General features: G+C 38.6%; 1 protein-coding gene across 1 annotated transcript; it reads right to left on the reverse strand.

Annotated features, from left to right (window-relative positions):
• Window positions 1-1,043: 1,043 nt before the first annotated feature.
• Window positions 1,044-15,764, reverse strand: LOC115929578 (RAC serine/threonine-protein kinase-like). The gene is given in 9 exon segments (XM_030999040.1): window positions 1,044-1,597; window positions 2,364-2,466; window positions 4,044-4,131; window positions 4,722-4,936; window positions 5,485-5,589; window positions 5,592-5,615; window positions 8,333-8,524; window positions 10,009-10,080; window positions 15,605-15,764. Coding segments are annotated over 9 exon segments (1,011 nt in total). The 5' UTR covers window positions 15,734-15,764; the 3' UTR covers window positions 1,044-1,514.
• Window positions 15,765-16,182: the final 418 nt, after the last annotated feature.

Below are 16,182 nucleotides of genomic sequence, written 5' to 3' on the forward strand. Positions count from 1 at the left end.
AAACTATAATCATATATTGCCTTTCTAGTAATAAGAATGTGCTAGTTAAGACTTCAAACAAAAATGACTAGAGACGAGAGAAATATGTGTTAGTTCAGTCAATTTTTATTGAACATTATAAGATGCACAAAATACACATCCGATATATACCAAGAGCCACATACAGCACAATATTACATAACCTTCTCTTTCTTATTATTTATTAATGACAATTATTAATGGCATTCCCGGGCTAAATCATGACAAAACTTTCCTCTGTTTTATACCTTTTCTTTTTGAAAGATAACAGCTCCTTTACTCACACAGATGCAAATATTTCACTTGCAGAATATAAAACTATTTTTCTACTTTTGCAACTATTACCTGAAGAGGAATAAATGACATAAGACAGGCACGTAGCCACGGGGGGGGGGGGGGGGCACGTGCCCCCCCCCCCATTTTTTTCTCTAAGATCGATTGAACTTTTTTAGACCCCTCCCTAGGACGTCGATCAATTACAATATGTGCCCCTCCCCCAAACATCAAACTCTGGCTACGGCTACGGCTCTCTGTATGAGAGCATTGTTCATGCTACAGACTTTAAAAAGCTTTGTGAAATTTAGTTTTTCCTGTACATATATACTTTCTATTTTGTTGACATATACTGTACATTCCACAAAAAAGAACGAATACCCTTTTAGTATCTCTTATTATATAATTCATCCCAAGTATACCTTTTTGTAGTAAAATTGTTCACGTTAAACTTTTAACATCGTCCATGTACACATGTTTTCAACACAAGCAAATCCTGACTACAGAAATTTGCTTTGAATATTTCTTTGTACAAATGACTAAAACATTTTATAAAAAATATTAGTTTTAGTCGATACCTTTCTCCAATATAAAGTCAATACAATGAACATATCTTTGTTAGTCATAGAACTCATAATGTCTTTCATAAAAAAGACCATCTTCTAAAGTGACATTACAATTGAACTTGTGCTATTCCATTGATGCAATGTAAAATAAATTTACACTTCTTCCTTTCTTTTTCTTTTTTTTTCCTTCTTCTTTTTGGCAGTCACAAAATAAGCAGCACAAATGTTCCTGGAAGTTTATCGCAACTTGCAACCATTGCTCTTTCTTTCTCCATTGTTTCTCCCTGTATGTTGACACTGTATGAAGTGTGACAAATAATCATGCTCAGTTGCTATGGAAACCCCTCCTCTTCTTCAGTACATCAGAGGTCAGAGGTCAACTGCATCATGAAGAGGTGATTGTTTGAATGCTATCACAAGTCAGATTCACAAAGTTTCATCACTCCATGTAGAGTAGTCCGATGATTCAATGATAAGCTAGTATTGAAGCTGCAACGACAAACCCTCAACCTGGTCGCTAAAGCCATTACCACAAGACGCTCAGAGCAAGCTGACGAAGGCGAAGAGATGTTTTGATGATTGCCAATGGGTGGAGAGGTCGGGTGAGGACTTCGAAGCGAAACAGAAGTGAGATGGAGAGAGATGGGGTTGCTTGGCTTATTTTTGCAGGGGGACATCATCCGTGTATACATTGAACTTTTCAAATTGAGACTGCTCTTCATGCTGGGTGGCCAATGTACCTGCAAAGGAAATGGGGTAGGAGGTTGTTGGAAGAAAGATATTCTAGAAATATTCGCAGTGACTGCATCGTAACACACCGCTATCATTCTAACTAAACCATCATCATATGCTCTTATTGAAAATCATGAATTGTTGCCGCATTTGAGATATTGTTATTTCCTACTCTTTGCTCCTTCATCGACATCACAATCTACTCTTCTTAATTCAGGATAGGATGGTGGTAGGGTTTGCATTTCCATCATTATCATCAATCTTGGCATCCTTGGCACACGTCTTAATATCACTACCAAGCTCCCATCTTGACTACAGCCAAGAAAATTACCATTGATTCTCTTTATTTCTCTGATTTTTAGCACCATTATCACTCTAACTTACTACCATCACAACTCAGCTGGGCAGTACACTTGCTCATCACCATTCTAATCATCAACATCATTATCGCCATCATCATCATTCCTACCACAACTATCATAGTCACTATTACTATTATCATTTCCATTATCACCACTACTATCTTCATCTCCTTCTTTTTCATCACAAACCCCATCCCTGACACAACAACAACCACCATCGTTACCATCATCATCATCATCAGCAGCACCACCCCACCACCACTATCATCATCATCATCATTATCACCACCGCCACGACCCTACCATCATCATCACCACCACCACCACCACCACCACCACCATCATCATCATTATCCCCCCCCCCCCCACCACCACCACCACCATCACCATCCCCTTCATGACGTATCCTTGCCTGCTGGTGGTGGAGTAAGCCGTGCGCGCTCTTGTGTGAAATCTCGATCAAAATATGTTGTGTCTGCATCACTTTTAATTTCAGGTTTGAAGGGAGGTTGCACCTGGAAATTGAAAAACAAAAATACAATATCTAATTATTCCCAAAGCCAGTCTCTCATCTACAGAAAAATATTACACAGTGGCTGCTTCCAAAACGTGGAACAATATCCCTCTTTCCATCAGAGAATTAACCTGTCGTGCTACTTTCGAAAGATCCCTTAAAACATACTCCTTCCCTCGGTAATATGATTTTATCTACCTATTTTATGAGTCTATATATTTTATGTTTCTCTTCAACTTTTGTGTTCTGTACGCGGTATGGACTATATGTTTTAGCGCTCCTAAATATATTATTATATGTTTACAAGATAGATGTGACAAATCTACCCCGAGTTCTTATAAAAAAATCTAACATATGACCTAGAGATTAAATGTGCCAAAAATAATATCAGATTTGAACAAGAACAAGCATATTTTCCCTAGATCTTATTTTGATAAAGCAAAAATAAGCACGTCCTATATTTCTGATTAAGTTATTTTGCACATATTTGTTTTCCTATTAAGATTACTATAGGATTGCATAAAACAGAGATTTGTGGAAATATGTTGTAATCAACCTCCAAACTGGGAGAAGATGCCTTAATTGATAGATAGATTATGATGAAATTCCAAAGCTCACAAAAGCTCTAAAATCGGATATTATCTCAGTGGCTTTGACATGATTTTGCATCAACATAATATCGCAATGGAAATGACTACAATTTTAGGTTTACCAGTTTTCCTCTCAGGAATGTGCAGTTAGATGTACATGCGTTATTAAACCAGGGCTTGTACCTCCCTGATTAAACCATGCAGACAATCTCCTGCACGTCCAGTTACTTTATAAGCCTTATCCAGATACACAGGGGTAAACTACAGTGTTCTTATTTCCAAAGATGAGGTACTGTGAACAACGCTATACATTTATGTATCTTATAACACATATCTACAGTTAAGTGAATATGCATAAGACCCCTGTGGCACGCAGTTGCTATTCATTTAAACGTTTACAAAAAACACGCCGTTTTTTAAATGTTGTGGTGCTTTACCGCGCCATATGTCATCATCATCATCATCACCATCATATCATCATCATCATCATCATCATCATCATCATCAGCGTTTAAAGTCTTTGTGGGGTTGGACATTTCATTTCCTTAATGGCTGCTTTCCAAGCTTTCCTGTCTGTGGGATCCATACCCGATGTTTTGACATCTTCTTCTATGGTTTCCCTCCAAGTTTTCCTGGGTCATCCGCGAGGTCTTCTTCCGGTGACCGAAAAGTTTAGAGCCATCTGGAGCCAGTGTGTTGCCTCTCTTCTTGCCACATGTCCAAACCATCTAAGTCTATTTATCCTCATAACCTGTGCCACCCCCATCAAGCACATTGATTGAAGGAGGACTTTGTTCTTCCTTCTCTCGTGAAGTGATACCCTGCGCATCCACCTCACCATCCTCATCTCAGTTTTCCCCTAGACTAGATGATTTCATTGCCCATGTTTCGCTCCCGTACGTCATGCATTTTCTAACACAGGCGTCATACACCTTCCCTTTCACTCTTAACGGGGTTGCCCTTTACTGAGTGGTGTGCAAATACCCACCTTTTTCTCAAAGATGTCTTCCCAGTTGATCGGAGCAAAGAATGGATGTCTCATGATTTCTTTGGCATCATCAGGCCCATATCCTAACCTGTACAACAGAGACATTTAGAATAAATTAGAATTGAAGAACATAATGAATTGCTGATTTTTAAAACATATTATTAAGATCAATTGTTTTCTATATTTTCATTTTTTCTGGTCATTAGCATGTTTTAAATACAGAATTGGCATTCGGAAGGTTGCATTCACATATATCAACAGCAGAGAAGGCATTGAATCAATGAAACAACACTTAAAGAATTTTTTTTTTTTCTTAATTGAATATGGCAAACAGCTCATCTTAAACATCTTTCTTTGCTCATTACTCAGATAGTATACTACTTCTTTTGAATAGTATTGTGACTATATTTAGTCTTTCCCATTTTACTTTTTGCTCCCGTACTGTACCTGAGCTTTATAAGCCCCAACTTTGTTAATACGGGGAGTAGCCTTGACAGGTCAATGGCCTTTGCTACTCCCTCACATCCACTTCATCACAATGTCCGCATCTTTTCTTATTTGTATCATTTATCTATATGCTGTGCAATGTTGTTCTTAAATTGTTTATTTCTGCCTACATTTTATTAAGAGATGCGGAATAAATGAACTTGAATCTGAAATGAATTTGAACTGTCGTACCTCTTCTTAGGATCCTTCTCCAGTAATCCACTCAGGAGAGACTTGGCCTCTTCGGACAGCCGGTTCGGAAACCTGACTTCCTCCTTCAGGATCAGATTAAAGAGAACCTCATGGTCCCTGTTGTAGAACGGTAGCCGACCGCACATCATCTCGTACATGACCACGCCCGTGCCCCACCAGTCTACCGCCATCCCGTAGTCGTTTTCATCAAGGATCTGGAAATGGGGTGAAGGAAGCAATGACAGTGATCTTTGGATCTTCTCAGAGTGAGGGTTCAATCAGAGCTGTGGTTTTAATCCACATCCAACATGTACCCCCTTACCCTCCCCTATTCATTCAGTATAGAGAATAAGTCAGTATTTTATTAAATTTGTTGCTTGGCTTATCAAAAAGTAATGTTTCATCTGAGCATTTAACTTAAGCAAGCTGACTTTAAGGCAAAATACTTACTGCTGATAAACAATTGTGATGTTACATGGTCAATCCGAAATAATGCTCAATAAACTGCCCAGATATTTTGGGTTTTATAGCTGATTTTAGTAGTGCGAAATTAAGTGAGATCTACAATATAATTATTGCTATGGATTGTGGGGCGGGGATGCCAAGAAGTGTATTCAAGTTTAATGTGTCTTCTTCTAGCTTGTAACTTCTTTTAAAATACACCATAAACCCAATTTCATTTTTAAAATTAAACTGTGATCATTATCATTTCTCTCTCATTTAAAAAAAATTAGGGATTAAAGAAACCAAGGGGAGTACTTACTTCGGGTGCTAGATATTCTGGTGTTCCACAGAAGGTCTTTGTCGTGTCACTGTAGGAGATTTCTTGTTTACAGAGCCCAAAGTCTGTGATCTTAATATGTCCTTCTTCTTCTCTACCAACAGATTCTCCAGCTGGAATTAAAGATAAACAAAAATGTTGCCATGGTTTTAAAGCTAAACAGACCGGATTACTTGGGTGGTTTCACAATAAGAGAAGACATAAACATTACACCAATATTGCACGCTCTTGTGTTCAATATAACTAAATATATCAACTAACAAATCCAGAATTTCCAGAGTGATATTATATTTCACCGTGACCGCAAGAAGAGGATTTCTTGTACCATTCTCGACAATTAATCCTTGTCTGAATTCAGTTTTTCCCCGCTCGCGCGAAGTGCGGAAGCTTTGACCTGTCATTAACTATTAGAGAAAAAAGACGATTTGTTGTATCATTCTAGACTCTTATTTCTTGTCTGAATTCAGTTCCCCCACCCCTCCTGCGCAAAGCGCGTAAGCCTTTGACCCTTCATAGTTCAATGGAATTATTAGAGAAAGAAAACGATTCGTTGTACCATTCTCGACCCTTTTTCCTTGTCTGAATTTAGTCCCCCCCCCCCTCCCGCGCGAAGCGCGGGAGCTTTGACCTTTCATAGTTTAATGAATTTTTTAGAGAAAGAAGACGATTCGTTGTTCCATTCTTGACTCTGGCTACGCGCCTGCTTTAAAGGGAAATTGAAACAATCATGATTGTGATAGCACACAATTATTTTAGTAGAAATGAAAAAGAAAAAAATGTATTACGCCAACCATGGATAAATCAAGGCCGGGAGCGTGGCGGGGTGTCATATCATAGTTTTGTGTTATTGGGTTACTTCTCTCTCTCTGTTTCTTTTCTCTTCTTTCTTTTCTCTTCTCGTTTTTTCTCTTCTCCTTTCTTTTTTCCTTTTTTTTTTCTTCCTCTTTTCCCTTCCTCTTTTTTTTGGCGCCGCCAATAGGGGGCGGCGGCCGTTTCGACCCCCCGGATCCGCCACTGAATAGTATGCGCAGGGAAGAGAGCGCTCAGTTTAATTCACTTTTGTACACTTTTTTCATGTAAAAAAATGTTATGTTGCACGCTCGTGCACATATAACAAATTGTAGAGTGTCATGTGACATCTTTTCAGCGTAAAGGATACTTGCTAAAAAGCGCTTACAAATACCATATTATATATAACTGCATATTTGTCTATATATCATTGCAATTATCTAAAGCAAGTAAAACCCATCTGAGAGAACAACATTGGTCATCGTTCGAATACCCATCTTCTCATTTTCTTTTCTTCTTTTTTCCAAATAAAAATTGCAGTGTCGAGATGTTTAATAATAACTGTTGAAGCAAACACCGTCTTAATTGATGTTGGTTTATTTCACTATACATACTTTTTCTTTCTGTTAAAAAAAACAACCTTATTCTAATGACATCTAACAGTTTTTTCTATTGACTAGGTCCTCAAAAATGTCATTCAAGCATTATTGAAAATCAATAATAAATCAATTTTATTTTCAGTTTCACAAGGGGCTATAGTCACTTACGAATCGTAATGATTTCCATAGTTCTGAAAGACCTTTCAACAACTACAAATATAACTTTTGCCAAGAGGAATGTTGCTCTTCCGGAAGAATGAAAGAAATAACCTTGTGAGTCAATTAACACGCTATGAAGTATTCATCAAGAATAAAACATGTCTGCCTCCATTATCTCTATCATCATTACAATAAACTTCTCCACCGTTTTAATTCTCAATATCCATTTTACATACTAAATATTTGCTGATTAAAGGAATTGTAAAGTATCCTGATATTGATGAAAGTAACATGAACATTCTATATATATATATATATATATATGTAAAAAAAGATTATCTATGAAACATGTTAACATTTTCAATATTTTGTATCGCAATTGCAATACTGGTCTGACATCACTACGGATCTGAGTTGACATAGCATCTCATTAATGTATTTTATTAAAGGAAACTGAACCTCAGAAATGACTTTACTTATTCTGAGAGATCTATTATATTATTGCCCATTAGTCAAGTTTCCGCACCAAAATGTATGAGAGGTATAAAGTAAGAATAATGTAGTTTCTCAGCACGACAAGGGCATCGCCATTTTCTTGATAACGTGACGTATAGCCTACTATGCGAAGTCGTTTATCAAGTAAATGTATTCAAATTTATGGATGCTTCCTTCCCAGACGTGTGTGGTGATGAAGCATTTCATTCACCCGCTATTCTCCTTTGTACTAAAATTGCCAGAACGCAAATTGTATAAATAAGTTGGTGCTCTTCTGGGGTGAAGGTTTCTCATAAATGAAATAGATTTGTCCACTACTATAGTGTAGTATTTATAAATGAATTTAGTTACATTTTTTCCCCTGTTATTTATTTTTCACAAAATATAATTTCTATCTTCTCAGTTATGATTTTTCCTCACTGAAAAGTAAAGGTTTCGTTATAAACTTCAACGGGTACGTCACATTTTCAAGAAAATGGCTGCGCCCATGTCATGCTAAAAGGCATCACATCATGCCAGCAATATCTTCGTTTATATATTTCTTGTAAATTTTCGTAAGGAATATCATCAAAGGGTACCTACACCTATTCTTTGGGGTTCGGTTTCCTTTAATCATACGTATATTCAGATTCTCGGTCATTAAGATTTAACATGTTTGAATGCTCATATGAAATGCTATTACAAGTCTTATTCAAAATAGGATTGTAGTTAGATCGTATACTGCGGTGGGCCTATAGCACTTTGAACCGTTACAACTAAAGAACAATAAACCGAATTTTTTTAAAAACCTTCATATCTCTATAGATGACATCCTGTGCGTGAAGATAACTAAGGGCGGAGACGATCTCTGCGCAGTAGAACCGTGCCCTCTCCTCCGTGAACACCCTATCTCTGGATAAATGGAAGAAGAGCTCACCTCCATTCACATACTCCATCACAAAGTAGAGTCTATCTGATGTCTGAAACAAATACTCGAGGGACTAGACGGAGAAAAGATAGAAACGTTTAACTTGAATGCATCTTCCTCATCTAAGCCCATCACATCCTATACAATCAAACTTTGATTCAATTTCAAAAGAAATTCGCATTCACTTAACATTTTTAACTTGTTCCGACATACATAATTATTTATGGCCATATGAACAGTTTAATATAAGGTGTCGGATATCGTAGAACTTTAACACATACAAAAAGCAAAATCTCTTGTCATTTGGGGCCATGTTATTTGAATTATCTGCAATCGCAACAGATATGACCAATTTTCACTGAAAGGCTAACAATATTCCAAAACGGTTTTACTGTCCACATGACCTTTACAGAGTCCTAATAATCAATAAATTACTTCTTTACATTTTCATGTCTAATGTTATTGCAATTTCGTTCGAGATAACAGTGAGGTCATACATTTTGACACGCACAAGCCCCTGTCAGTGAGAATGAATAACATTGTCTGACTGTAAGACTACTCTCATTTCTGAAAGTGGCAAATCAGAGTCTGTGTAAATCTGCATTCGCAGACTATGAAGCTATACCACTCCACATGGTACTTGTAAAATACAGTTAACATCGCATAAATCCCCCCCCCCCCCCCGAGTCATATCAATTTGTTTAACCACACTATGCAACTTAACGTGCTATTTACACTTCCTAACTTGAATTTGCATAAATCGAAATATTTTCTTTCGCAGTCCAACAGATTTGACTTATGCCCAGTAAACTGGATACTAAAAGTTGATCAACTAGCATTACAACTGTGTCAGATAGTATGATTTGACAGAAAAAACACACAAGAAGATCAAATTGGTGGGAGAGAATGGTAGAAGGCCAGCTGACATTTTCCACATCCCTTAAAGATAAACTTGAGTTCTGGTAATGCGATTGCATTGTGAAAGAAAAGGTGTGGAATGGATCAGAAAAGTTGATCATATAGCATGTAAGTAATGGTGTGTAATGCAAGGTTCTGGAGTCATCAAAATCATCATAAATTTGGCAGAGTCTTGGTAAAGTAACAATCACTTACACAGAAAGATGTATGGGGGATCACACATGGTGTCGGGGCTAGTACTACCCGGCTGATTTCCTTATCTTTCTATACTCATTACTCAGTCAGTATACATTTTCTTCCAAAATTGTTTGGCACATGACATTTATTTGTAATCTTGAACATTCAGTGTAAGTTTCGTTAGATTCTGTGAAAATTCATTTTTTTACCAGAACTCAAGTCTAACTTTAAGAACAATCATTACAAAAAACACAGCTAGAAATAGTTTACCCCAGTACGAATGATCTCCTACTTGGTGTCTAATGGGTTAATGACTTTAAAATTTATTATTATTTCATATGTAATAATATGCTATTTGTGTTCATCTTCTAACAGTTTTTGCTGTTTGATTTTTTCTTCTATTTTATTCAAACAGAACAAGTCCTCGAGAAGGAAAGCTGCAAACCCTGCAGAGATACTTACCGCTAAAAAGGGGTGACTTATCTTTTGTACCATTCTGTTCTTTGTCAATGAGTTCTCTAGCTCTACTTCATCCTGTGATTAAAAGAGGAGGGAGAGAAGGAGTGAGAGAAGGAGGGAGAGAGAGAGAGAGGGAGAGAAAGAAGGGAGAAGGAGATTAGGATACTAAAGGAAGAAAAGGCTGGGTCACGAGGGAAGCCGGTAAGGTTCACAATGTAGGTCATGTAGACTTTCTATTTAAAACTACTGAAATGTTGTGCTTATGACAATTACATTAACCGATGTGAAATAAAAGTTATCTGTTACAATATCATATTTTTTAACTCGGACTTAGTAATATTGTTCAGATGAGAAAAAATGGTGCTAAGGTAGTGACTTCAATGCTAAATGTACAGTTAAATATAATCTGAAAGTTTGAGTGACTGAAACGGGCCATTATTAATGATACAAATTGGGAAAAACTGATCTGATCGATTCCTTAATTCTCCCAACTATATTATTACTATTTAATTACATTTTAGGTGAATGTAAATCGTCACAAAGCAATGAATTAGCTCTACATACCTTTTCAGACATTTAAATGTTGAAGAAAAAAAATTAAAAGCCTGTTTGATGTCTTATTTTCAAGGAAAACGGTTGGGAGATGTTACTGTTAATTATGGTGGTTTAGAAGGGAAATCGCGGACAGACCAAATCGCGAATTATTCACGACAAAATTGGCATCGAAATTCACGATATCGTCAATTTCGTCGTGAATAATTGGCGATAAAATTCACGACGTCGTCAATATACGAAATCGCGAATTATTCACGACGAAATTGGTGACGAAATTCACGATATCGTCAATTTCGTCGTGAATAATTGGCGATAAAATTCACGACGAGATTCACACCTGGCTGGTTTCGCCGCCAATTATACGTCGTCAATTTTATGTGTCCTTGCTTAGGCGCCACGGATTTATTCAACTGGCATTCTGGAATGTATCCGGAATGCCGGAATTGAGTGATTTCAAGTTGGGTGTTTAAGGCTGGTGTTAGTGTTTAATAAACACTAACACCAGCCTAAACACCGAAATGGAAATCAGCTGGTGTTAAGGCTTTGACCTCTGAATATCGTCAACTTCCGGTAGCTAGTGTTATCGATTTTGTAAAATTGTCGTCTGCTGAACCGACCTTTGTGGCTGGTGTTAATATTTTACGTACAAATGTCCTATTCACTAACAATAGCCCCTAGGGATTTAGCAAAAGTGATTTCCAGTTCGGTGTTAGTGTTGTACCGCACAACAGTCAACGCACGAACGACGCCAATTATTTATTGTCTGACGATCAAATAAAATATGTGAAACAGGTAATTCATTATATTCTTTTGTGTAAAATGAGTTATTTTATAAGACCAGAGAAATAGGTATAAATTTATTCTGTACTTTTCATGATATCTTTAGTTTTGATGTAGGCCCTACTATTTTTAAATCATCGTCGTGAAGTCAAGTATGTGGTGACGTCACATCTGGTGTTAAGCTATCTATATTGATATCGGTATCGAGCTCTTAATTTCATCAGCAAATTTTTCGCTCGATTTAAGAGCTCTTGACTGCTCTTAACACTAACACTAACGCTAACACTAACACCCAACTTGAAATCACTCTGTGCGCATTCTGGAATGCATTCTGGAATGCATTCTGGAATGCATTCTGGAATGCTCCTTTGTTCCCTAGACAAAAGGCGCAGATCGCATCGATTTTTGAGAATTGGGCGATTAAAAAGCATGCCCGAGACGCTGGCGATTAATCAGATATGCGTGATTTCAAATGCCTGCCAAAGTGACTATACCTATAGTTCCAACAGCGGCTCACTTTTAGAAGGAGTAAGAACTATTTCAATTTATCTTTTTAAACAGGGTATAACATTTGTTCTCTCAACTTTTGATAACAGCGAAAACACGTTGTCTCCTAATTGAAGGGGAAAATATCTTGGAATTACGTTTCCATTTTCCAATTAAAAAAAGTTACGATCGCTTTTTTTCTTAACCGTTAAAATGAATTTTGACGCTACGAGCTGGTTTTAATATAATTTTTTTCCTGCTCGAAAAAAGATTGCATTTATATAAAATAAATTGTTTGTCTTTTCAAATTTCTGCCGACATAGTGTTGGAAGTATCATTTTTATATAGACAGCGCGGGGCACCTTTCGAAGGAAAGAGAGCTATTTTTATTTATCTTTTTAAACAACGTATAACATTTGTTCTCTCAACTTTTGATTTTCTGAAGTTGATAACAGCGGAAACAACCTGGTAAAATGAATTTTGACGTTACGAAAGACTTCTAATACAAGTATTTTCCCGCTCGAAAAAGATTACATTTATAAATAATAAATTGTTTGTATTTCCAAATTTTCTGCCGACATATGTGTTGGAATATGAAAATTCTCTTTCAAGTCTGGAATTCCTGAATGTTGGTGCTCCCCGTGAATTGGATCTCAGCTTGGGCGACCAGGGCTCGGAAGGCAGGCATTCTTCGGATGCAGGTCTTCATCCTCCACTCTCCGCCGCTCTTGACTCCCCCCCCCCCCCCCCGTGGAAGTTAGAAACGGCTAGCTCCTCTGGCCGATCACCTTGTCCATGAGTCGGATGATGAGATCCTGTGGTCCACTGCAAGCCTGGTACGCCCTCTCGTAGACCTCTCTGTTGACGACGTAGTTTGCGTTTTCGACGCCGATGAGGACACTCCCGTCGTCGAGTTCAAGGTAGATCGGCATCCTCTTGGCACGACTTCGGTTTGCGTCGACCTGACTCTGCAGTTGCGTCACCTTCGATGTGAGCTCGGCCTTCTGCACCTTGAGTTCCACGTTCTGTGCCGAGAGTTCCACATTCCGCTGATGGAGGCTGTTGAAAAGAGCTACGATGTCCCTATTTGGTAGTTGGTTGTCGACGGCGAAGGCTGGTGGTCGGATGTTGGCGGCGGAGACTGGTTGTCGGTCGGCGAAGGCTGGTGGTCGGGCGTCGAAGGCAGCATAGATTGGTTGTCGGTTAATGGCGGCGGAAAATGATGGTCGGGCGCCGGCATGGAATGGTCTTCGAAGGGAGGCGTCCTCGGGGATTGGTTCTCGAAGGGTTGCGGCGAACTCTGGTTGTCGGTAGGGCTGCTCCTCGGGCTCATCGTCTTCCAAGTCGCTTGGTATGTAGAATTGATCGTCGGCTTGGGTTGGTTGTTGGTTATCGGCGGCGAAGGCTGGTGGTCGGGCGTCGAAGGCGGCATAGATTGGTTGTCGGTTGTTGGCGGCGAAAAATGATGGTCGGGCGCCGACATGGATTGGTCTTCGAAGGGAGGCGTCCTCGGGGATTGGTTCTCGAAGGGTTGCGGCGAACTCTGGTTGTCGGTAGGGCTGCTCCTCGGGCTCATCGTCTTCCAAGTCGCTTGGTATGTAGAATTGATCGTCGGCTTGGGTTGGTTGTTGGTTATCGGTGGCGAAGGCTGGTGGTCGGGCGTCGAAGTCGGCATGGATCGGTTGTCGGTTGTTGGCGGCGGAGACTGTTGGTCGGACGTCGGCATGGATTGGTCGATGGAGGTTGTTTTCGACAGGGATTAGTTGTCGGTAGGTTTGGTACTCGGGCTCGTCTTCATAGTCGAATTGATCGTCGTTGATTGGTTGTACGGCCTCGGCGATGATGATTGTTTTACCTTACTGCTAATATGCTTGTAAGTAAACATCCATGGGACCGACGCACAGTGGGCCAGTGTAGAATCGCCTCAAAGTGTGCCAAAATTCAAAATTGGCGAATGTTAATTTTTAATTTTTTTTCATTCGCTTGGGGAAGAAAACATTCTAAAGAATATTTTTCCACCCATATTTTAATATTTAGCTAGTTTTAAAAGTGTCATATACCCCTGCGAACATGGGAAATCTATATGTTGCTCCAAAAATGATAAAAGAGGCAACTTTACAATAGGTGTTGAGAATTTATGAAGGGAAAAGCAATCAACTTGATACTGCGTGCACTTCTTGCCTATTGGTAACCCAATAAGAAAATACAATGACCACATTTATGGAAGCTTCATTTTGAGAAAAATTACCAACAAATTTCACAAAAAAGGAAAAAATTGCAATTTTTATATAAAAGTAGCATGTTTATTAGGATTCCGGCGATTCCCGCAGTGATGTTAATCTCAAAATGTCCGCCCAAACCTAAGCTTCCATGTACTGTATTTCTTTTTGCTAGAATTTGCTACACTGCATGTGCAGCGCTTTTCCTCCCCACGTCCATCGATTATTATTAGGCATAATCGGTACACATTTGTAGTTTACATTTACGCACAGCCGATTCAACGCTCGTCCGCGTAACCATGGCAACGGTTACGTGAGTGTAGAGCGTATAGCGTAGTGTATATTGCTTTCACACGTTGATGCAATTCGCAATCATATATGGTATCATTCTAGGAGAACTTGGATTGAAATAAACGATGGCGGTATTAAAAAGGCAGCTTTTTCATGCTGTGCATTCAGCTGGCTTCATTTCAGACATCAAACTGGCATCCGAAACATCCATTGATGCATTATGTGCATATCATAATGTGGGTAACAAGTCAAACATCCCACAAAAAACTTCTCAAGAGTTTGTCAAAGACTATTGGATGCTTTCTGTATCATATGCGAGAGAAATGGAACAAGTGTGGTCGTTACCAGGAATATTTCATGAAAGAAAATGAGGACTGGCTTAATCAGATATTGACATTCAATACTGAAGTAGAAACATTTCTTGCACAGCAAAACAGCACAGATACCGGGACAGAAACAGAGCCAACTTCAGACTTGCCAGGCACTGTCTATGTCTATGTGTTACAATGCATTTTGGCCTTTTCCAATCAGAAAACTGTATTTTAATGACGTGAGAGAAATTTGAATTGCTCCAATAGTGTTTCTTAGGTCCAGAAACCCCTTATAAGTTTCACTAATCAGTGTTATATGAACCTGCCTATGTGTTACAATGATTATTTGCCTTGCCCAATCAGAAAACAGTATTTTGATGACGTCATAGAAATTTAAAATGCTCCAACTGTGTTTCTTAGGTCAAGAAACCCCTTAAAAGTTCCACTAATCTGTGTAATATGAATCTTTCTATGTGTTTAATACAATGAATATTTGCCTTGTCCAATCAGAAAATAGTATTTTAATGACGTCAGAGAAATTTGAAAATGCTCCAATTGTGTTTCTTAGGTCCAGAAACCCCTTATAAGTTCCACTAATCAGTGTAATATGAATCTGTCTATGTGTTACAATGCATATTTGCCTTGTCCAATCAGAATACAGTATTTTGATGACGTCACACGGATTTGAAAATACTCCCATCGAATTCTATGGGTCTGAAAGCCCCTTAGATACTTTAACCAGGAACTTTATTAACCTTCTTCAATGAGGAATTAATTTTGGCACACTTTGAGGCGGTTCTGGCCCACTGTGCGACGGCTTTAAGTTCTCTTCGAGGGACTTGGTAATGAGGATAAATGCCTTACCAAAGGACATGATTGAGTGCATTGACTGGTTTTCGAACCGGGACCTCCCGTTTACAAGACTACTGCTCTACCACTGAGCCATCAGATACTAACCTCTTGAAGAAATGCTTCTTTCTTGAAAACCTTGATGGCGAACACTTCGCCCGTCTTCTTCTCTCGCCCCAGGACCACCTTGCCAAGGGTTCCCTTTCCTAGAACTTTCAGCACATCAAAATCATCCATTGTCTGCAAAGAAGGGGCGCATCAAAAGTAGAACGGCGTATGTAGTTATATCAAAGGGCGATTTCGTGAGATGCGTCCTATACAACATGACTCTTTTATTCACTAATTTCATCCAAACATGATTAATATATGGATATGGCCAACAGCTCTTTCTGGTAACATTATCATTCATAAGTGGTCACATTAAGAGATTTGTTAATTTCATTTTTGAATGAAATCTATTATGTGAAACAATTCACAAAAATATACAAACGATGTTGTTGTCATCAACATCTCAAAGCTATGACGTGACTGCATGCCCACACGCGTCCCAATAGTAAACAGCAGAGATTGTTTTCTGTAAGTAAAAACCTTCAAGCTTATAAAGAGGATAAAGTACGCAGCATGTCAAAATCGTTATCAGTAGGAATATTGCCATATCTTGAGCTCATTAATATTCATAAAATCTG

The sequence above is a fragment of the Strongylocentrotus purpuratus genome, unplaced genomic scaffold, assembly GCF_000002235.5.
Source record: "Strongylocentrotus purpuratus isolate Spur 01 unplaced genomic scaffold, Spur_5.0 spur5_scaffold_5, whole genome shotgun sequence".
NCBI lineage: Eukaryota > Metazoa > Echinodermata > Echinoidea > Camarodonta > Strongylocentrotidae > Strongylocentrotus > Strongylocentrotus purpuratus.